The sequence below is a fragment of the Pan paniscus genome, chromosome 4 (genome assembly GCF_029289425.2).
Source record: "Pan paniscus chromosome 4, NHGRI_mPanPan1-v2.0_pri, whole genome shotgun sequence".
In the NCBI taxonomy this organism is placed as follows: domain Eukaryota; kingdom Metazoa; phylum Chordata; class Mammalia; order Primates; family Hominidae; genus Pan; species Pan paniscus.
This window is the reverse complement of record NC_073253.2, coordinates 133,215,870-133,239,155: the sequence shown is the minus strand read 5'-3', so window position 1 is coordinate 133,239,155 and position 23,286 is coordinate 133,215,870. Positions and strand designations below refer to the sequence as shown.

The following is a 23,286-nucleotide window of genomic DNA, read 5'->3' as shown; positions in this document are numbered from 1 at the left end:
TTTGAGTTTTAATAAAATAGCACTACTTTGAGTTTTTCCCCCCCTTTTTTGCATTGCTTGCTGAAATGGAAATGTTATGTTTGTGTTTGTTAAAATCTAGTTAGTAGTGATTTCTTTTAATAACGTTTTTGAACAGAATGCCTAACTGGTTTTAGGGAAATGTTTTTGGTATCTTTGGCTTTGTGTTATGTGTATGGTTTGTTCTGACTGTGCTGTGTGTTCACTTTAGTATTTTTTGCCATTTTTTCCATTTTATTAGCGTCATGCCCTATCACTTTTCCCCTCATTGATTTCAAAACAATGCATCTGCAGAGAGATGGGGAGGGTAAGTATGGTTCACCATAGTTTAGTTTTTTTGCCTTTTATGGTTCACTTTGTTTGTCTTTTTATTAAGCCCTTCTCCTGCTGTCCCCATATCTTAGGAAAACTGTTCTGGGTTCAAAGTGAACCCAGAAAAAATTGCTATTACTTTTGTCTTTTCTTAAAATAGGATATTTCTCATAAAATGTTTACTACCAGTTACTTATTTGCTGGGGCACAGGTACAAGGGTTGCTTTGAAAATCACTTTATTGTTGGGTTTATTGTGGGATTGCACGCTTTGTACCCAATTTTTAATTCTCAGATTGATCTGGGCTTCAAAAAGAAACTAAATTATGTTCTTATTATTTTGAAAGAAAGGTAATGCTTTAAATTGCTAATGCATAAAGTTAAACTAAATTACTAAAGCAGCGATCTTAGCTATTGTGTGAGGAAAAAGAAAACATCACTCTTGAATTTTGACACTGTCAAGCCCTCTTTGCATTCATTTTCGCTATTGCTAATAGCCAATAGCATCAAAAATTTTAAGTGTAGTTACTTAAAAAAAAGCTGCCGGGCGTGGTGGCTCACGCTTGTAATCCTAGCACTTTGGGAGGCCGAGGCAGGCGGATCACTTGAGGTCAGGAGTTTGTAACCAGCCTGGCCAACATGGTGAAACCCCATCTCAACTAAAAATACAAATATTAGCCAAACATGGTAGCAGGCGCCTGTAACACCAGCTCCTTGGGAGGCTGAGGCAGGAGAATCGCTTGAACCCAGGAGGCAGAGGTTGCAGTGAGTCAAGATCGTGCCACTGCACTCCAGCCTGGGTGACAGAGCAAGACTCCATCTCTAAAAAAATAAATAAATAAATAAATAAAAAGCTAATGTGTAGATGGGAATTTTTTCTTTCCCTCCTGTGCTTAATGTTGTATTTGGGGTATATTTGTGGATTGTGTGTATGATCTGTATGTGTTCTATATGTAATCAAACATTATATTTGCAAAGACATCAAATGTATTAACATAGCTTTCATTTGAGGGCATACAGGATAACTGCAGTAAAGTAAATGTGCTTAAGAAGGCCTAGTGCTATTAAGTTTTGTCTTAGTAACACTGTTGGGTATTATTAAAATATATATTATACATAGGAATCCTGTAGCAGAAGATAACCATCACAGTTTAATGTTAGAGGCCAGGTGCTGTCAGGTGAATTAGCTCCTCCTTTGGGAATATTAGAATTCTTCTAAAGTCAGAGAACTCCATTTGGTGAGTGTTCCATGTAACATGGGGAACAGCTCCCACTTTTTCTTAATATAGCTATTTGACAGTGAGGGACAGGTCATACACCTGACATCATTTGGCTTTTAAATTAAATTTCTAAGAAAGAACTGTTCAGTTCTTGCTGTTTCTAGTTTTCCCCTACTTGAAAACTAACATTTGTAAATAAAACATCTTTTGAAAAGTTCAGAATTATATTAAATAACATCTTTAGAATTAAATTGAGTTTTAAAGAGCTTGACAATGTCCTTTCTTGCTTTGCCACTGGGTTCAGAAATTTAAATTTATATGGAAATAGAACTCTGGGCTGGGCACAGTGGCTCATGCCTGTAATCCCTGCACACTGGGAGGCTGAGATGGGAGGATCACTTGAGCCTAGCAGTTCAAGACCAGCCTGGCCAACATAGTGAGACCTCGTCTCTACCAACAACAAAAAAAAGAATATTAGTCAGGCGTAGTGGCAAGCGCCTGTAGTCCCAGCTACTCGGGAGGCTAAGGTGGGAGGATTGCTTGAGCCTAGAAGGTCGAGGCTGCAGTGAGCCACCGTCATGACACTGAATTCCAGAGCCTGGGCAGCAGAGCGAGACCTTATCTCAAAAAAAAAAAAAATTGAACTCTGGACTAAAAAGTGAAGCTTGAATAATTTTAAACTATAGTAGGCTTTATGAAGATTATATATATATACACACATGTATGTGTGTGTGTGTGTGTGTATGTGTGTGTATGTGTGTATGTATATATGAACCACTACATAATGATGTGATTTAAGGAACACATAGCTGATATTTTGTGACTTTTTTCCCACGTGGAATCAAGAGACCCATGGTACTATTCTTTGTGTTTGTTTTATAGAGCCATTTCCTGCTTTTAAGTCTTGGCAGGAGGACTCTGAGTCTGGAGAAGCTCAGCTGTCTCCACAAGCTGGAAGAATGAATCATCACCCCTTGGAAGAGGACTGTCCTCCAGTATTATCACACCGCAGTTTAGATTTTGGTCAAAGCCAGCGTTTCCTACATGATCCAGAAAAGTTGGATTCCTCATCTAAAGCACTGTCTTTTACCAGGTATGTGATTTTTATGTACTTATAAGAGGCAATTCCTATTATGTACCCAAGTCTTTTGAGAGATTTAGTCTTCCAGCCTGGGCTTCAATAGTGAAACTCCATCTCAAAAAAAAAAAAAAAAGAGAGAGATTGAGTCTTCTAGACATAGAATTCAGAGCTTTCTCACTGATTTTATAGAGCACATTTTTGTAAGTTTTGGTTTTTTTTGACCCTGCTGAGTTCAGTGAGGTGTAGCGTTTGAAGTTTGCTCTCAAATAGACATTTTCTCATGGTGTATTATTCATTTATTTATGTATTCATCGCTGAAATACAGAGCTCTGTAAAGGAAGCAGCAAATGGTGCTGAGCAGTTCCTAATCTTTTTTTATCAAAGCTTTAAATGGATCTGAATGTCAAAAACTTTGTTATGCAGTTTGAACAGTTACAAGAGCTCTGAGCTGCTAGGTATCTTTGTTTCTTTGCTGCCTTTGTCCAAACCAGTTTTAAATGATTCCAAACTGTTTTCATCGCCACTTGTATTAGCTAAATTTGTGGTCTGTAACATTACAGTGTTTCTTTATACTACCTGTCCTTTAGTGTTAGGGACTTATTTTTACCTTTAAGATTTACTTATTGCTAATAGTGCCATGTCAGGGCAATAAGAGATACAGTGTTGGTACTTGAAAATTTAACAGTGTTGGCCTTTTGTTTTAATTCAGAATTCGAAGATCATCCTTTAGTTCAAAAGATGAAAAGAGAGAGGACAGAACACCTTATCAGCTGGTCAAGAAACTTCAGAAGAAAATCAGACAATTTGAGGAACAGTTTGAAAGGGAAAGAAATAGCAAGGTAGGTTTGTAGCATTCCCCAGATTGAGCTTAATCTAATATTAGAACTGAGAGGAGAGTTTTTCAAAAGCATTAGTTTAGATCTGTGTGAGAAAGGTAACAAATCTGAGATACCCGGAGGAACAGTGATTGTGTAGATCTGAGATTATGTAACTCCTTGGTCTCCTGACTTCCAGGCCAGTATTCTTGCCATTTGCACCGTGGCATCTTTATATTTCCATTGGCAAAGCAGCTTTTAGAATTTTTAAAGCAAATACTTTACATTGACAAATCATGTTCCTGCTATCAAAAACTACAAGTACCAAGTGGGGAGGAGAGGGAGTTTGTGAGGGATGGAGTGGAGGAGGGGAAAGAGAATTTTAATAGTTAGAACATATGAAGTGGAAAGAGTCCTGTACTTGGAGTCAGAAGACCCATATTCAAATCTGGCTTCTGCCAGTTACGAGACCTTACCTTGGGAGAACTTGACTTAATATCCTGCCCTATCTAATTAAAATAAGATGAAATGAGAATTGAGCAGTCTTTGCTGTGGGAATTGTAAAATACTATTTGGACATAAATTAACGTAACTATTGCTTATCACAAGTGTCAGTGATTCTGCTCCATAATTTTTCAGCCCTCCTACAGTGATATTGCTGCCAATCCAAAGGTATTAAAATGGATGACAGAGCTTACAAAACTGCGGAAGCAAATTAAAGGTATATTATGTGCCATTTTGTAATATATTTGCATTTTAAAAATTTTTTTATATAATAATGTCTGAGAATCACAAATACAACTTTTGATAATTTTAAATCTTGGGCACTGTTTGACAAAAATAAAAGTTACCTTTTTTTGTTTTGTTAGGGTCAAAATTGCATACTGTAGTACTGTGTTATAGTACAGTACTGTAGTTCTGTATTATATTTTAAATGTCTTTTTTGTGTTTTTATTAGTAATATCTTTTTGAAAGATACCTGAGATTGTATATTAATAAGTGAACTGATGTTATAAAGTTTATCTAAAATATATTTCAGATATTAAGCAGCTTTGAGTTTTGTTGGATATTTCATTAAGATTTTTTGGTAGGTATTTTCATCTAAAACTAAGAATGTCTAATCACAGTGACTCGTTTATACCACAAAGACTAAATTGTAACTCTTGAATGATAAACTAGGCATTGCATTTCTGGGTGTCAAACCAGTATAGTAATTGTTGAAGTATATTTAGTTTGTGGATGTTTATTGAGTATGTGTTTTAATAATTATTACTTTAAAAATTATGCAAAATAGGGGTTTATTATCTGGAGCATCACTTTGGTTTAAATTTACTCAATAAAGTTTTTATTTTTATTTTTATTTCTAATTTTTTCGAGACAGAGTCTCACTCTGTTGTCCAGGCTGGAGTTCAGTGACGCCATCTCAGCTCACTGCAACCTCTGCCTCCTGGGTTCAAGTGATTCTTGTGCCTTAGCCTCCCGAGTAGCTGGGATTACAGGTGCACGCCACCAAGCCCAGCTAATTTTTGTAATTTTAGTAGGGATGGGGTTTTGCCATGTTGCCTAGGCTGGTCTCGAACTCTTGGGCTCAAGCGATCCCCCTGCCTCAGCCTCCCAAAGTGCTGGGATTATAGGTGTGAGCCACCGCACCTGGCCTATAAAAATAAAAATATATATATTTTTTATTTTTTTGAGACAGAATCTTGCTCTGTCATCGAGGTTGAAGTGTGGTAGCATGGTCATGGCTCACTGCAGCCTTGAACTGGTGAGCTCAAGTGATCCTTCCACTTCAGCCTCAAGAGTAGCTAGGACTACAGACATGCACTGCCACACCCAGGTAATTTTTTAAAATTTTGTATAGAGTTGGGGTCTTGCTTTGTGCCTGGATTGGTCTCAAACTTCTGGCCTTAAGCAGTTCTCCCACCTCGGTCTTGCAAAGTGTGGGGATTACAAGTATGAGCCACCGTGCCCAGCCCAGTAAAGTGTTAAGTATTTCTGAGGTACTAAATACTTTGTAGACAACTAGGGATATAGCAGTGAACAAGACAGACACAGTCCCTGCTGTCATGGAGTTTATATTCTTGTGGTTAAGATAATGTTTGCCTCTCTCTCTCTCCTTTTTTTTTTTTTTTGTTTGAGACAGGGTTTTACTCTGTTGCCCTGGAGTGCAGTGGCACGATCTTAGCTCATTGCAGCTTCCACCTCCCGGGCTGAAGCGATCCTCCCACCTCAGCATCCCGAGTAGCTGGGACTACAGGCACATGCCACCATGCCCAGCTAATTTTTTTGTATTCTTAGTAGAGATGGCATTGCACCATGTTGCCCAGGCTGGTCTCAAAACTCCTGGGCTCAAGCCATCTGTCTGCCTTGGCCTCCCACAGTGCTGGGATTACAGGCGTGAGCCACCTCACCCGGCCAAGATAATGTCTCTTAACTCCTCTTTAGAGTATCACTTAATTTTCCCCTATACTTCTGTTAAAGATTTCCTTGTTTAATGCCAATTTCCAGTCATCAGTGAAAATTATTACCTTGATTTTATTAGTAGTTGATACCATTAAATTGTCTAGCATTGGCCTCCTAATTTTCCCATTTTCTTTCACTTCTACTGCTCTGTAGTCCGTCTGCTGCATGGTAGTCAGAATTATCTTTAAAAAAGTCCTGTTAGCCTGGGTCCCAGCTACTCTGGAGGCTGAGGCAGGAGGACCACTTAGGCCTAGGAGGTCAAGGCTGCAGTGAGCCATGTTTGTGCCACTGTACTCCAGCCAGGGTGACAGGGCAAGACCCTGTCTGAAAAAGAAAAATAGTCTTACTACTTTCTTTTTCAAGCCCTTCAGTGGGCTTCCACCTAGAATAAAGTCAAAACTCCTTACTGTGGTTTTCAAGGCCTTGCACAGTCTGCCCTTGGCCGATTTTATCACTTTCATCTCTTTTCTGTTCCTCAAACTTGCCAAGCTTTAGGACCTTCACACTGGCTATTGCCTCACTGGGGACAGATGCCCTTCCACTAAATCCTTTGTGCTAGACAAGCTCCTTATTCCGTATTCTACCAGGATGATACTATTCAGAGAGGTCTTCTTTGTCAATCCCATCCAATGTAGTTGTTCCTCCACAAATTATACTCCTTTTAGCACTGTGACTCTATCCTGTTTTACCTATAGATCGTAGCATTCTTTAAAGTTATTTTACTAATCTGAGTATTTGGTTATTGTTTTCCTTCTCTGAATATATGCTCCACAAGAACAGGAACCATGTCTGTTTTGTTTTCTTCTGTATCTCCCATGCCCATCAGAGCATTTTATTCAATAATAGGCTCTCTATGGATATAAAAATAATAGCTTGTTCTCTTTTTGTTGTTGTTTTTGTGTTTTTTTGAGACAGGGTCTGACTCTGTTGCCCAGGCTGCATTGCAGTGGTGCAGTCTCAGTTTACTGCAGCCTGAGCCTCCCAGGCTCAATGTGGTCTTCCCACCCCAGCCTCCCAAGTAGCTGGGACTTACAGGCATGTGCCACAGTGCTCAGGTTTTTTTTTTTTTTTTTTTTGAGACAGAGTCTCACTGTCTCACCCAGGCTGGAGTGCATTGGCTGATGTTGGCTCACTGCAACCTCCGCCTTCTGGATTCAAGTGATTCTCCTGCCTCAGCCTCCTGAGTAGCTGGGATTACAGGTGTGTGCCACCAGGTACAGGCACATGACACCACACCTGGCTAACTTTTGTATTTTTAGTAGAGACGGGGTTTTGCCATGTGGACCAGGCTGGTCTCGAACTCCTGACCTCAAGTGATCCGCCCACCTTGGCATCCCAAAGTGCTGTGATTATAGGCGTGAGCCACCACACCCAGCCTTGGCTAATTTAAAAAATTTTTTGTAGAGATGGGGTCTCACTCTGTTGTCCAGGCTAGTCTCAAACTCCTGGGCTCAAGCAGTCCTTCTGCTTCAGCCTCTCAAAGTTCTGGGATTACAGGTGTGAGCCACCACACCCAGCCTAGAATAGCTGTCTTGCTGTTTTTTGCTTCTTAAATGTTTTATTTGGCTTTGAAATATCTAAGTCTGTGTGCTGTTAATGTATACTTTCTTGTTGTGTATTTTGCTTATTCTTTGACCCGGTCAAAGCTAAAACCAATTATTATTGATCTGTCCTTATTTCTGACATGTAGATGCAAAACACAAAAATTCTGATGGAGAATTTGTACCTCAGACACGTCCACGTAGTAACACACTTCCAAAAAGCTTTGGCTCTTCTCTAGACCATGAAGATGAAGAGAATGGAGATGAACCCAAGGTCATTCAGAAGGAGAAAAAACCATCTAAAGAAGCAACCCTTGAACTTATTCTTAAAAGACTGAAAGAAAAACGTATTGAGAGGTGTCTTCCAGAAGATATCAAGGTAATCTTGAGCTATGATTTTTGCCCAGATTAGCCTTTAGAATTCCTGAAACAAAATAATTACTATAGCAGGGTAGAGATGTCTAGGTAGTCTGATTTTCCTGAATCTGCTCCCCATCTTTGCAGATTCAGAAACATGCTTTAATCAGCATAACAGAAGTGCCAAATACTTCAAGAATTGAATCATAATAAAACTGAAAAAACTAGAATGCTGATGAGTTCATTTATGTTGGAGTCAGTTGGCAAGATGAGTGTATAAAGAGCACGAAACAGGTAGCTCATGCCTCAATTCCAGCAATTTCAGAGGTCGAGGCAGGAGGATTGCCTGAGCCCAGGAGTTCGAGACCAGCCTGAGCAACAAAGTGAGACCCTGTCTCTACAAATAAAATTTAAAAATTAGCTGGATGTGGTAGTATGCACCTGTAGTTCCAGTTACTTGGAAGGCTGAGGTGGGAAGATCAATGGAGCCCGGGAGATTAGGACTGCAGTGAGCTGTGCCTCCAGCCTGGATGACAGAGTGAGAAAATAAGTAAATAAATAAATAAATAAATAAAGCATGAAAGAGACCTACAGACCTTAGCTTGAATCCTGTCCTTGTGTCTTAATAGCTGTATGTATTGAGCTCCTAGCTTATGCCCCACATTGGCTGGTTATATTTTATGCATTATGCCACTCAGCCCCTTCAACAATCCTATAATGTATATTGACGTGATTATGTCCATTAATACTAACTTGATATGGTTGTTATGAGGATTAAATGATTTTTTTTTTTTTTTGAAGAGCCATTATTCTTCCCCAGTAAAGCCTGTGCCTAGGGCAGTCCTGATCAAAGCACTTGGCAACCTAATCTTATATTGGATGAGATTTGCTTGGAGAATGGAGAGAGTAGATGGTCTCAGGTGAACTTTTATCTAGGTGATAGTCCTAATGTGGAACTCTTATCTTGACAACAGAGTACACCTCTCTCATGATCCAAATATTGGAGTCTTTCTTTCCCTTGAACAGAGCTGAATTAGTCATTCTCATCTCTTCCCCCCTTAACTTTTCTTTTGCTTAAAAAAAAATTTCTTTTGGCCAGGCGCGGTGCCTCACGCCTGTAATCCCAGCACTTTGGGAGACTGAGGTGGGTGGATCACCTGAGGTCAGGAGTTCGAGACCAGCCTGGCCAACATGATGAAACCCCATCTCTACTAAAAATACACAAAGAAATTAGCAGGTTGTGGTGGCACATGCCTATAATCCAGCTACTCCAGAGGCTGAGGCAGAAGAATTGCTTGAACCTGGGAGACGGAGGTTGCGGTGAGCCAGGATTGCACCATTGCACTCAAGCCTGGGCAACAGAGCGAGACCTCGTCTCAAAAAAAAAAAAGAAATTTTTTTTGTAGAAAAATTGTTTTGGTAGAAATCGTGTCTCACTATGTTGCCCAGGCTGGGCTCAAACTCATGGCCTTAATTGCTGAGATTATAGGTGTGAACCACAGCACCAAGCCCTTTCTTTTAGTTTTAAGTTTTATGTTAGAATAAATATTCCCCTACCTGCTACAACTTTATGCAAATGTATTATCCTTGGTTTAAGACTGATTCAAGCTTGAGGTTGAAATCACAGTATTTGACAGACTACACTCAGCTATCCTCTACTGAATGTATGTAATCTAAAGTTATATTTGTTATAGCAAGATGTTATCCAGTGAATTTTTTTTAATCTTCAATTTTACTCTCATGAGAGACCAGGGTGGTATTAATGAGTCCTGGGAATAAGTAGAGAGATTATTTGGTCTAGTGTTAAAGGATATCCTGTGGAACACACATTCAGGTGTTAATAGTTGATCCTATAGAACGAAGGGGACAAATTTGTTTTAATTAGTAGAGTATGCGAGACTTACCATATTTATTTGTCTATGGAGCTTGTTTGTGGACAAATGAATTTGGGAAGCATTGCTTACTCTACTAATTAGACTACTAAAAGCTGTGAGAAGAGTATTGCAGTATAAAGAATGTGCCAACTCAGATGAAGGGAAATGGAGGTAATAGAGAAGTATGAGGTCACAAATGGACATTGTTGAGCTTTTTCCAGGATCTTTCCACTATACTGCTTCCAGATTTTCTTAATGGTTTAGAATAAATATTGTATTATAAAACCTATGTGTGTATGCACATGCGCATGCATGCCCACTCATCTTAATGCCAATAAAATGCCAACAACATTAAATGAAATAGCAAGCAGTTATGTATGTTTACTCTGTGCTAGGTAGGCAGTGTTGCAAATACTTTACATAGAACTCATAAATAGTCCTCTTTAGAGCCCTTTAAGGTAGAACGAAGTATTCCCATTTTACAGATGAGGATGTTGAATACAAAGAGGTTAGGTAATTTACCCAAGCCAGTATTCATAATCTATTCAGATAAAATGTAAAGCCATCAAAGGGGTTGGTACCTACTTATTATAAGAGCAAATTGTACAGGAGACTGAAAATTTTGCCTGCAAATCTGCAAGCAAAGGCCTGGGCTAGACTGTTGATGGTCTGCCCTTTCTACCTAATTATTTACATTGTGGGAGTGAGGAGAATATTAATGGTGCCAGTGGAGTTTTTTTGCTTTTGTTTTTGTTTTTTGTATTTTGTTATTTTTTTTGTTTAATTCCAGAAAATGACCAAAGATCATTTGGTAGAAGAGAAAGCTTCTCTTCAGAAAAGTCTTCTTTACTATGAAAGTCAACATGGAAGGCCGGTAATATCTCTCTTGCTAAAAAGATTTGATTTTATGTCTTAAAAAAGAACATGAATCACTTTTGTGGCCTACATTCTTCAGGGCTGTTTTTTGAGCATTATTTCCTACAATTGGGGGATTGCCTATGTATTTAATATAAAATTTGAAATTGGGCGAATAAGTCATTGTTTAATGTTTTGGACATTTTAGGTTTGTGATGACTAGACAATTTCTTTTTTTTCTTGCCTCAGGTGACCAAGGAAGAAAGGCACATTGTTAAACCTCTCTATGATAGATACAGGCTTGTAAAACAAATGCTGACAAGAGCTAGCATCACTCCTGTCCTTGTAAGTAAAATAAGCAATAATTCTCTGGTTCATTTTATCAAGATGTACTCTTCCCAGAAAAAATTATTATTGTGGTATATTGGAGAAATACACAGCCAAGACAGAAATAATCGTCACTGTAAGGTGAGATTACTGATTTTAAAATAGGAAACTACTAATGTCTGCTAGTATATCCCAGACACTTGTGTAAGCATTTTTATGTATGCTTATGTCATTAAATCCTGACAAGTAAAATCACAGCAGGTAGAATATGATAGCATCATTTCACAGGTGATGAAACTGAGGCTTAGGCAGTGAGTGATGTGCCTAATCTACTTTGTAAGTGACAGAAGCAGAATGGGAAACTCATTCAGACTCCTTGTCTAGTTTCTTTCCATTTAAATTCATGTCGTTGAAAATGCATCAGTTTTGTGGTGGCCATGATGATGTCCTTTTATTTGCATAATGATATAAGCTGACTTTTAAAATAAGTTAATCTTTTTAATGAGAAGAAGTCACTTAAAATAATGCTTATTGGTATTTGTGTGCATTTTTAAAGAAAAATGAAAACTTTAGTGTTTAAATGCATATTAAGTGCTGTCCCCAAATTAACCTTTAGATAGTATGACTGTAGATAGATTGGTCTTGGGTTCAAATAGAAAACAGCATGTAGCCCATTTTACATTATTTCCTATGAATTAATTCACTGAACCTTCTGGTTTGCTGTGGCTTTCAGGCTATTTTTATGTAGATAGCTACTTGCATGGCAGCTTCCTTTAGGTGATGACTGCCTGGTGACTTTCTTTTTTTTTTTCCTAACTTTTATTTTAGATTCAAGGGGTATATGTGCAGTTTTATTACCTGGGTGTATTGCTTGATGCTGAGGTTTGGGGTACAAATAATCCTGTCACCTAGGTACTGAGCATAGTGCACAACATTTTTCATTCCTTGCCCCCCTCCCTCCCTTCCCCCTCTAGTAGTCCACATTGTCTGTTGTTGCCTTTTTTTTATGTCCATGAGTACCCGATGTTTAGCTCCCACTTATAGATGAGCACATTCAGTATTTGGTTTGCTGTTCATTTATTAATTTGTTTAGGATAATGGCCTCCACCTACATCTGTGTTATCCCAAAGGACATGATTTTGTTTTTTTGTTTGTTTGTTTTTGAGATGGAGTCTTGCTCTGTCATCCAGGCTGGAGTGCAGTGGTGTGATCTCAGCTCACTGCAACCTCCGCCTCCCGGGTTCAAGCAATTTTTCACCTCAGCCTCCCAAGTAGCTGGGATTACAGGCACCCACCACCACACCCAGCTAATTTTTTAGTAGAGACAGGGTTTCACCATCTTGGCCAGGCTGGTCTTGAACTCCTGACCTTGTCATCCACCTGCCTCGGCCTTCCAAAGTGCTGGGATTACAGGCATGAGCCACCGTGCCCTGCCGATTTTGTTCTTTTTTATGGCTGTATAATATTTCATGGCATATATGTACCACATTTTCTTTATCCAATCCACTGTTGATGGGCACCTGATTTCATGACTTTGCTATTGTGAATAGTGCTGTGGATAACCATGTGGCTGCATGTGTTGTTTTTGGTAGAATGATTTGTTTTCTTTTGGATATATATACCTAGTGATGGGATTGCTGAGTCGAATGTCAGCAGATGAATGAGTAAATAAGATGTGGTAACCCGTACACTCAAAATACTCTTCAGCCATAAAAAACAATGAAATAATAATAGATGCCACAACATGGGTGAACCTTGGAAACAAGCTGAATGAGAGAAGCCTGACACAAAGGGGCACATATTATATGATCCCATTTGTATGAAATATTTAGAATAGGCAAGACCATAGAGACAGAATTTAGATTAGTGGTTACCAAGGGCTAGGCGGAGAAGGCAAATGAGTGACAGCTAATGGGCACAGAGTTTCTTCTGAGGTAATGAAACGTTCCAAAATTAGTGGAGATAGTTGCACAACTTGGTAAATATACTAAAAACCACCAAATTATACATTTTAAAAGGGTGAATTTTATGATATATAATTATATCTTAATAAAGTTATTTTTAAAAAAGAGTATAGAATGGTCCTCAAACCAAAAAAGTTGATACCTATTTTTAAAAAGAAAAGTGCTTCCAATTAAACTATATGTATGTTCTTATCATTTAGAATTTTTTTTTTGAGGCAGAGTCTTGGTCTGTTGCCCAGGCTGGAGTGTGGTGGTACAACTTGGTTCACTGCAACCTCCACCTCCTGGGGTTCAAGCAATTCTCCTGCCTCAGCCTCCTGAGTAGCTGGGACTACAGGTGCGCGCCACCACGCCTGGCTAATTTTTTGTATTTTTAGTAGAGGCGGGCTTTCACCGTGTTAGCCAGGATGGTCTCGATCTCCTTACCTGTGATCCGCCTGCCTTGGCCTCCCAAAGTGCTGGGATTACAGGCGTTAGCCACCGCGCCTGGCCCATTTAGAATTTTTAAAATATCTGTTGTATGAGCTCTTTTAGACTTCTCTAGACATAAATTATTATCTTCCTTGTGCATAAATAAAAATATAAGCAAAAATAAATGTAAGCAATTCCTAAAAAGATTTAAAGCAAATGTTTAAGATTTTGAAAATAAAGTTGAAGATTCGTAACATAATGAAGGGAAGCCTCACTGGACACTTTGAATACTTAAAATGTAAAACTATTTATATTATTGATTGTTATAGGGATCTCCATCCACCAAGCGAAGGGGTCAGATGTTACAGCCAATCATAGAAGGAGAAACTGCACATTTTTTTGAAGAAATCAAGGTAATCCTTTAAAGAAATAATTATCTGATCCCTTCCCTAAGGGAAAAGTTCAAAGACAAGGCATGTTTGATTCTCTGTTTGGATATCTTTTTAGGAGGAAGAAGAAGATGGTGTTAATCTGTCCTCTGAGTTAGGTGATATGTTGAAAACTGCAGTACAGGTACAGTCTTCATTAGAAAACTCTGAATCTGATGTTGAAGAAAATCAAGAAAAACTGGCTCTGGATCTCCGATTGTCAAGTTCTCGAGCAGCTTCTATGTATGTATGCTGATTTGTGATTTTAGCCTATTTTTATAATAAAATGTATATGCCAAGAAATTTGATGTTAAATGAGCATTAAGGAATTAATAGGAGATGAATCAAGAATTTATCAAAGGACACATGCTTTTCAAGTGTGATTTGCAAATATTTATTGTCATTCCCATTTTTAAATAAAACATTACTGTATTTCAAAAATTAAAAAAAAATCTAGCCAGGCACAGTGGCTCATGCCTATAATCCCAGCAGTTTTTGAAGCTGAGGCAGGAGGATCCCTTGAGGCCAGGAGTTCAAGACCAGCCTGGGCAACATAGTGAGACCCAGACTGTATAAAAATTTTGTTTAAATTAACCAGGGGTGGTGGTGTTCGCCTGTAGTCCCAGATACTTGGGAGGCTGAGGCAAGAGGATCACTTGATTCTCTGTTTGGAGGATGTTGAGGCCACTGTCGCACCGCTGTTCCAGCCTGGGCGACAGAGCGAGACTCTGTCTCTAAAAAAGGAAACAAACAAATAAAATCCTACAGTTGATTTATAACAAAGTACAGGAACTAGTTGCGAGTTGATCTTTTTGTTCTATATCCACTTCTTTACCTTTGGATGATATGGTGTATGTCACTGGTTCTGAGCCCTGACTTCACTGGGAAGATTTTAAAGTACTGATGCTTGAGTCCTTCAGCTATTCTGATTTCATTGGTTTGCAGTGGAGCTTAGGCATTGGTAGACCTAACAGTTCCCCAGCCACTTTTAATTTGCAGCCAGAAATAGAACCTCTCTTAAGAATATAATGAATCAAGTGTGCCCTTCAGTATTTTACCATTTCAATTCTAGGCCTGAATTATTGGAACAACTTTGGAAAGCCAGAGCTGAAAAAAAGAAACTACGCAAAACGTTGCGGGAATTTGAAGAAGCATTTTATCAACAAAATGGAAGGTTTGTTGAGCATCACAAAATTGAGTCATCTTTCTTCTCTAACTCACAAACTGACCATATGTTGAAATAATGGAATACGTGGGATTAGAAATTGTGCATATAGGATGCTAGCACTGAAAAATTGTAAAACATTCCTTTATGCTCTGAGGCCCTGCTTTTAATGGCCAGGAATAGTCACAGCCAGTGTAAACAACATCTGATTAACTATTTTCAGATTGTCCTAGGGAGCCTTGGTTGTATTGCAGTGATTTTATATTCTTTAATTCTACATCCTTACCCTTTTGGGAGTGGTTGTGAAATGAGATATCTCTTATTTTAGAAAGGATCCCATGACAGGAGTGGTATCCTTAACTAGTTTGGATTTTTTATTTTATACTGAGACCATTGTGTTCATACTGTGTGTTGAGGTTGCCCGTTTCCAAGGTGTCTAACAGTGTGCCAGGCATGTGGCTCCTATAATACAGTATGGCACATGCCTTTATCTAACTAGGTAATGCACAGTTGACTTGGAAGGGCTCTTTTTAAAAACTAAGAAAAATACATTCCAGTTCTGATGGTGGCCAGAAGTTTGGGTTCAGTTATCTCAGGCCTGAGAAACATTTTTCTAAGTAGCTGGGTTATCTTACCAAGCTGATAGCTAATATTACAAATTCTAAAATATCTGTACTTTAATTCCCTTTGCTTTGTGAGTCTCCTATATAGGTTGGCACATATGGTTAAAAAAAATCTGAAGTGGGCCGGGCGCAGTGGCTCACGTCTGTAATACCAGCACTTTGGGAGGCTGAGGCGGGCGGATCACGAGGTCAGGAGATCAAGACCATCCTGGCTAACACAGTGAAACCCTGTCTCTACCGAAAAATACAAAAAAAATTAGGCGGGCGTGGTGGCGGGCACCTGTAGTTCCAGCTACTCTAGAGGCTGAGGCAGGAGAATGGCGTGAATCCGGGAGGCGGAGCTTGCAGCGAGCTGAGATGTCGCCACTGCACTCCAGCCTGGGCGACAGAGCGAGGCTCTGTCTCAAAATAAATAAATAAATTGAAGTGCAGAAATGCATTTTTCCGAGTGTCTACTGTTTCAGTGTATTATTGGGAGAAAATTTTGCTTATAGTTAGGATAGTTTGATGCTTTAGCTAGCGATTAAACTGAATTGCATTGGGTCATTACTATAAAGTTAGAAAATTACTCTTGTTGCAGATAAGATAGTTTACTTTTACATCTCAATTCACTGGAGCTGTAGTTAACTAAATGTATTAAATGACTCTGTGTAGCCTCCAACACTTAATAGACACTCACAGACCTGGCAGAGTCTAGCACTGGATGTCCTGTTAAAATACTGGGTTTCCTCCAGTTATCTATGTTGATTATTTATAAGTATAGCATCATTTAATCTATCAGTAGAGAAGTCCATCAAAAATTTTAGAAGTGTTCCTTGGGGATGAGGGTATTAGTTCAATAACCTTTTTTTTTTTTTTTTTAACAGAACAACTTTTTATTTGAACTTATGTTTAGTAACAGTATGTCTCATATTAAGACAACTTTTGGATCTTTTTTTCCAAATGATCTCTAGAACATTACAAATTTTATTTTCTCCCCTAGGAATGCCCAGAAAGAGGATCGTGTTCCAGTGCTTGAGGAGTACAGAGAGTACAAGAAAATTAAAGCCAAGCTTAGGCTTCTTGAAGTTCTTATAAGCAAACAAGATTCTTCAAAATCCATATAAGATACGTTCCTTGAAAATTCATATCATAAAGTCAGTTGTATTCCTTGAAGCTATCATCGTGTGTACTTGGCTGGTACTTAAATTCGTTTTGTCAGGCACTCAGAGAATCTCATTTTGTACTTGGTTGTGGTGCCACTAAACAAAACAAATGATGGGAGAGTAAGTAGGCCCTCTCAAGGGAGCGTAAGTGATGTTCCATATTAACCACAGACTGTCCTCTCCACCTTTAGCAAACATATGGTTTACTTCATTGTTTTGTACTACAGATACATCCTTTTAGCAAAAGACTAGAATTTTATCCTTTCAACTTCAAGAACTTTGGAAATGCAAGCTTTTTGTTATTACCAACTTTTTGTTTCTCATTACTGAAGAAAATTGGAGGAAAATCTTCATACTGAATTCTTCTGTTGCCTTTTTCTTACAGAATGACTGAAAATTTGAAAGAAAAGCCTATAAAAGTGCACATACGCAACTGTGTTCTCTGTTTTCCTAGAAAACCAAAATCAAACTGAGATTTCAAGTCCTACTATGGAACACCTTTCTGTTTAATTCCCAAAGTGACACCTTCTCACAGGTAGTATGTTAGTAAAATTTTGCAATTCGCTGGTCACACAACTCCCGGATGAAGATAACAGTTGGTAGACCAAAAGGTGACCTCGCTTAGTATATTGAAAACACACACCACACATCACACACAGAACTGAATCATACCACATGCTGCCTATGGGACTTCAGTTACTGTTTCCTGAGTTACTGTTTATCCGCTGGCAATGGTGTGATTTGTCTGGATCAGATCCGCGCTATTCCCCAACCCACCTCCAGATAATGTGAGAAAATAGCCATGTCAGTATGTAGGAACTCTGATGGTGCTCAGATTTGTGTGTTCAATCAATGGGCTTAAATCAGCAAAATATTATGCCTAAAGTAAATCTGTTCTTAACAAGGGCTCTACCACTGCATTTTCACATGTACCTTCAGGGGGTTATCTTTTTTTTTTTCCCCTCCTATTTTAATCAGCAAAATCCATACCAAAACAACGACAACAACGCCCTCTTAAGGGACCACCCTTTGGTCAATCATCACATGCTGTTTAAAGCAGCTGTTTACAGGATGTGTAGTGGTATGCCCCTTGTCATATACTCTTAGTATATCTTTTTTTCCTTTGGCTTTGCATGGCTTTTCTTCAGGTACTGTCTCGGTATCATTCTGCTAATCATTGTTACAGAATGGTGACTTCATTTGTGCTAATAGTACAACAGCAGATTTGGGTCAGGCTTAATCTAAGTGTTAACTTTTTTTTCTGGTGCTTTTTTGGATTGATGACTGTCTCACTTTGACTATACCCATGTTTTGCATGCAATGACTCATGCATGGTTTTCTTAACTAGCTAATATTAACAATTTGTTCCATATAAAAATGGAATTTTGCAACATCCTTTAATAAGGTGAGGGAAGCATGAACCTCAGACTTCTGGCACTATTACATAGTAAGCACATGAAGTAGTTTGATAATAAATAGCAGTTCTAGTACTTCACATTTCACCCGTGTGTGCAATGCCTTTTTCTGGGGGGTGGGGGGTGAGGGAAAACCTGATAGTGAATGTGTAGTTGGGGAATAAAGAAAAGCACTAAATCCTGCCCTTTTTGTGTGGTTTCCTTTTGATACAACTAGGTTATTCATAATGTATACCTAGAAAAGTGAAATTGAAAATACCAAAAGATGTATCATTTTTATTTGAATCCATCATGCAGTGTACATTTCAGATAATTTCCTTCAGTCTCCAGATAGGAGTGTATCCAAACTTCTAATTTTATGTGCACTGTGTATCTTATATGAATGTTTTATTTTATATACCACATGCAAAAATGTCCATATGCACTATTTAAATGTTTTAAATAATATATTCCTTCTTTATAATGCTAAATCTATATGAGTACCATATTTTTATAAGTCAGTGGCCTGACTGGTTTCATTTTAGAATTAACAGCTGCTTCAATATGTTATTCAATGTTAATGTTTGGCTGTGAGTAGAATATGTAAAAGTGGCATGGCAGCACTTATGCTCTGTGACAGTATTGTGTGTCATAGTTGAGCAGTAGCTGGTAGAATTAGGCAGTTGGTGATAGTTTTACTTTGGTACAAATAAAAACTGTATATCTATATACAAATAATATATAGATATATATGTCCACCAGTATAATGGCATTGCTGTGTCTGGCACTTCATTGTACAGACTTTTATAATAAAAGAACTTGAAAGTTCTAAGTCATTGTAAATGTATGTTTGTTTTTCCACTGGGATTAAAAAAAAAAAAAAGACCTCAAGTGTTCCCTCACCTTAGGCTTTGTTTAAATGATCCCACCCAGGGGCGATGGTAGGGAACAACACGGTCACTAAACTATTTGGCTGGCTACAACTCTGGGAAATGGTAAGACAGGGAAAGGCCATGTTGTTCATTCCCTTGTGCAAATCTAGGGAGAAGCCGCAGAGAGAACAGTTAGCATTTCTTGTTACAATGAATTATCCTATTAAGAACACTGGATGTACGGTCTCTTAAGAGAAGAGCTTGTCCTGAGGACGGTGAGTAGTAATCTAAAAATGTCTTTATATTTGAGTTTTAAAATTCAGGGACTATTGAGCATCAATGTGGAAGTTGAGTGCTGAGGTCAAATGATGTTGCTTGGGCTAAGAGAACATATGGCTATCGTAGGGGGGCTTGCATAGCCTAGAAAAATTAGAAGAGTTTCTCTCCAATTTCCAAAATGCCAGCCACACACAACTTTCCAACCCTCCAAATAAGGCTGTTACAGCATCCTCATTTACACTTTCCAAACATAACTTATGACAGTGATACGCCTACCCTGCTCTGTATTTTATTTTTGGGAAACCTTAAATGCGTTACGCCTTAGAAATGGTCTAGGTAAATTTCCAGTTTGAAGATGTTAGTGAGATTTCTGTAGGTGGCTGGGGAGTTTGTTCTACACTTTGGCTTTTTCCAGAAGGCTTCAAATTCTAAAGAATGGAGGGAGGTTACTTTACTTGGGTCTTATATAATGGTTTCCCAGAATCCTAAGCCTTTATTAATTTATCTGTGGCCAAAGGAATTCAGAACATGGTACCTGACGCACTTGATAGCATCAGTAGTTTTTCTACTCTGTAACTATGAGAAAACTGTCCTTCTCTATCTACTTACTGAACTACTGGAGACCTGCCGCCTGAACTAGAAGCATTTTCTTGTACTTTCACTTTTCTAGAATTTGATAATAAACCTCATTATAAAATCCTTTGTACCAGTGTGTGTATACTGGAGGCTTGTCATAATATGCATGGATTGTATAGTGAGTCCCTGTCAGAGGCACTTCATTCTGACCCTAAGGATAGTTTGATGATAGGTTGTTTAGTACTTTTTAAAGTGTGCCTGAAAAGGGCACAAGTTTATGAAGTAATACATGAATAAGAAATGCTCAATGGGCTGGGTGCGGTGGCTCATGCCTGTCATCCCAGCACTTTGGGAGGCCAAGGCGGGTGGATCACGAGGTCAGGAGATCGAGACGATCCTGGCTGACACAGTGAAACCTCGTCTCTACTAAAAATTCAAAAAATTAGCTGGGCACGGTGGCGGATGCCTGTAGTCCCAGCTACTCGGGAGGCTGAGGCAGGAGAATCGCTTGAACCCGGGAGGTGGAGTTTGCAGTGAGCCGAGACCACGCCACTGCACTCCAGCCTGGGCGTTAGAGCGAGACTCCGTCTCAAAAAAAAAAAAAAGAAATGCTCAATGATTGCATCACAGATTCTTACCTCCACTTGTCTCAATACTATAGAGCTGAAACCTTTCTCACCACTTGATTTAGCTTCAAATTGATGTAGTGTAATTCCTTCTCCAGCTCCACAGCATATAAAAAAAGTCTAGAAAATTTCGAAGGAAGTAGAGAATGAGTCAGTAATACACTTTCATGTATAGACAGCAAGTTACTAGTGCGAAATGCTTTGGGAAGATAGAATTGTAAGCTCCTAAAACATGCCTCTTGTGGCCAGTTATAGATCTAATATTGTAAAGCTATGTGGAGAACAGGATCTGTTATGCAAATCAAATATAGATGGCAGTTTCTGTTATTTAGAGATAACAGGGATGTAATCAAAAGCTTCTCACCTTGTAAGCAAATGGAGTCATATGCAACTTTAAAACTGGATAGAAAGTAAATAAAGGCATCCCAATAGAGTAAGGTTTTGGGTTCAGGAAAATAATGTGTTTAACTCATGTCCTTAATGCGCATGTCATGATATCCCATAATAGTCTGGTTAGAACATAAGCTTACTCTCGAAATTCTTCTTGAGTGACAGGCTGGTAGTCATCTTGAATTTCCATAGAATAATACTTTTTCTCAAGCCTCTCTTTCCATTTTTTCATCTGCTCTGCCTTTTGAATCTCCTGTCAGGGTAGAGGACAAGTAAAGGCTGCAATCTTTAGTTCTCTATTTCAAGTCTTTGGCACACAAGCATCACAGGATTGAGGATCTTAAGCTGTTCTCCTCTCCAGCCCTCAGATTTTGAGCCCTGCTGACTTTTTGCCCTGCCTAGATTTTAGATCTGTGCATCAGCAAAGTCACTTCAGAGGACTTGATTGGTGTAATTGCTGTCTAGCATAGTTAGGGAAGCTTTGTAAACAAATTATAAATTACATTTCACTGCCTTTTCCCTTTAGCATCTCCATCTAAATTATTTTCTCTTTCTTGTGATCAAAGCTAAGATGTTCTTTCTGTACCTCTGTTATTTAGCAAATGTAACTAGTAATTAGATTCAAAGTGTATCTGTGGGTATTTTTGGCCTTCCCAGCAGCTTCTCAGCCAGATGACTTCAAAACCCCCTCTTTGTAATTACTGCATTGGTTAGTCAATGTGTGTACTCCAGTCTGTCTACGTATCCAAAAACAAGCCCTTTGTACCACAAAATTTGTATTGCTGAACCTTCCTGTGCACTGTTCTCACTACCACCTGCTTTCCTTACAGTGTCCAAATACCCTTTTCCCAGCTACAGATAAAAAGGGCCTGTGTGTTGTGGAAAATAACCATAGCACTAGAAAAAGGTAAAGAGGAGACAATGCACCCAGATGTGATTCAAAACCTTCTCAGTAAATTTGTATGATACTTCCCTGCTCCAGCAATAATGCTAGGTAGCAAAGTGGATCCCTTTATAAGGGTTCTGATTACCTTCCTCAGAGAGGATGGTGATGCCTAGTGCCATACACTCTGTGGTTGCTTGATAAGTGTGTACTCTTCTGGTCAGAGAAACTGTCTTAGAGAGTGCCTTTCTTTAAACCAACATTTTTTTTTCTTTTGTGTGTGTGTGTGTGACAGTCTCACTCTGTCACCCAGGCTGGAGTGCAGTGGCACGATCTCGGCTCACTGCAGCCTCCCACTCTGTCACCCAGGCTGCAGTGCAGTGGCACAATCTTAGCATTCAATGTGGAAGTTGAATGCTAACCACCCCTCCCGGGTTCAAAGGATTCTCCTTCCTCAGCCTCCCGAGTAGCCGGGATTACAGGCGTGCACCACCACATTCGGCAAATTTTTGTATTTTTTTTTAGTAGAGACGGGTTTCGCCATGTTGGCCAGGCTGGTCTTGAACTCCCAGCCTCAAGTAATCCGCCTGCGTCGGGTCTTGAACTCCCAGCCTCAAGTAATCCGCCTGCGTCGGCCTCCCAACGTGCTGGGATTACAGGTGCGAGCCACCGCGCCCAGCCTTAAACGAACATATTCGAAGTAGGAAAGGATGGCTTTCAATCCTAGTTTTGTTTTGGACACATTATAGCACCCATGGTGTGGCTCATTTACTAATACTTTTAATGTGCTAAAGTGGTAGTCCCTGAAACCATTTCTAAATGACCAGGCCAATTATAAAGTGGATGTATTAGTAATAAAAGTAAAATAGACTATGCATAGTAAACTTATTTTAAAAACCTGTCTCAGCCATCACTCTTTTTGTGAAGCCTTCCTTGACACTCAGAGGGAAGTGGTACCTTTCCTCATAAGCTGAGCACCAACTCTTTGGTGACCCTTGCTCCAAGCTCCTACGTCCTGCTCGCCCTACCTCCTTCCCTTGTGGTAGCTGCCTCCTGCAGTTACTTGTCTCTGGATGATCTTCATGTTCATATTGGCCCTTACACTCCTGCAATATCTCAGAAGCAAATTCTGTATACCAAACTCCCTCTTTTTAAATTACCTAAGTGATTTCTGTTTTTCTGACAACTCTTAACTGATGAATAATTGGTAGCAGGGGAGACCCAAAGAAATAGACCCTCATAGATTGCATGCTTCCACCAAGGGGGACAACAATTGACTTAAACTGAATTTGAGACTGCCACTTGACCATTTGGGATTCCTCATGCCTACAGAACCAGCAGGGAAAGAAGTGGTTATTTATGTGTTGAGGTGATTGATGCGAATTACCAAGGGGAAATTGGATTACTGCCACAAACTAGCACAGAGCAGACTGTGCCCAAGGGATTCTCTGGTGTGCCTCTTAATACTTCGATGTCCAAAAGTAAAAGGTAATGGGAAACCACAGTATTCCGTTAAAGGCAGGACTACTGAGTGTTCAGATACTGAACTAATTAAGGTTAATCCTAATGCAGCTGGCTGAGCTCTTGGCTGTAGGCAAAGGGAATGATACGGAATGGGTAGGAGAAGGAAGTTATAAATACCACCTGTAGCCTTGTAATCTGTTACAGA

The 23,286-nt window shown here is 39.2% G+C and overlaps 2 protein-coding genes across 38 annotated transcripts in view; one reads left to right on the top strand and one right to left on the bottom strand.

The window, feature by feature from the left end:
• Positions 1–18,823, top strand: part of FAM13B (family with sequence similarity 13 member B) — a 172,424-nt gene extending 153,601 nt beyond the window's left edge. For 8 of the 21 annotated variants that reach the window (XM_063604235.1, XM_063604236.1, XM_034960556.2 and 5 more), the window contains 11 exons: positions 260–325; positions 2,431–2,641; positions 3,339–3,468; positions 4,084–4,165; positions 7,598–7,827; positions 10,470–10,553; positions 10,784–10,879; positions 13,566–13,649; positions 13,744–13,907; positions 14,737–14,838; positions 16,435–18,823. In XM_063604235.1, coding sequence (XP_063460305.1) covers positions 260–325; positions 2,431–2,641; positions 3,339–3,468; positions 4,084–4,165; positions 7,598–7,827; positions 10,470–10,553; positions 10,784–10,879; positions 13,566–13,649; positions 13,744–13,907; positions 14,737–14,838; positions 16,435–16,558 — 1,373 coding nt within the window. In that variant the 3' untranslated portion in view covers positions 16,559–18,823. The remainder of the gene's footprint in view (positions 1–259; positions 326–2,430; positions 2,642–3,338; positions 3,469–4,083; positions 4,166–7,597; positions 7,828–10,469; positions 10,554–10,783; positions 10,880–13,565; positions 13,650–13,743; positions 13,908–14,736; positions 14,839–16,434) is intronic. The other 13 variants (XM_055112950.2, XM_055112951.1, XM_055112952.1 and 10 more) reach the window with 3 other exon arrangements.
• PKD2L2 (polycystin 2 like 2, transient receptor potential cation channel) overlaps positions 13,959–23,286 on the bottom strand; it is a 53,725-nt gene continuing 44,397 nt past the window's right edge. For 11 of the 17 annotated variants that reach the window (XM_055112965.1, XM_055112967.1, XM_055112973.1 and 8 more), the window contains 2 exons: positions 20,875–20,987; positions 17,541–20,464 (listed from right to left, as the gene is read on the bottom strand). In XM_055112965.1, coding sequence (XP_054968940.1) covers positions 20,374–20,464; positions 20,875–20,987 — 204 coding nt within the window. In that variant the 3' untranslated portion in view covers positions 17,541–20,373. Of the gene's footprint in view, positions 14,399–16,635; positions 16,694–17,540; positions 20,465–20,874; positions 20,988–23,286 lie in introns of those variants that run through there. The other 6 variants (XM_055112966.1, XM_055112964.1, XM_055112969.1 and 3 more) reach the window with 2 other exon arrangements.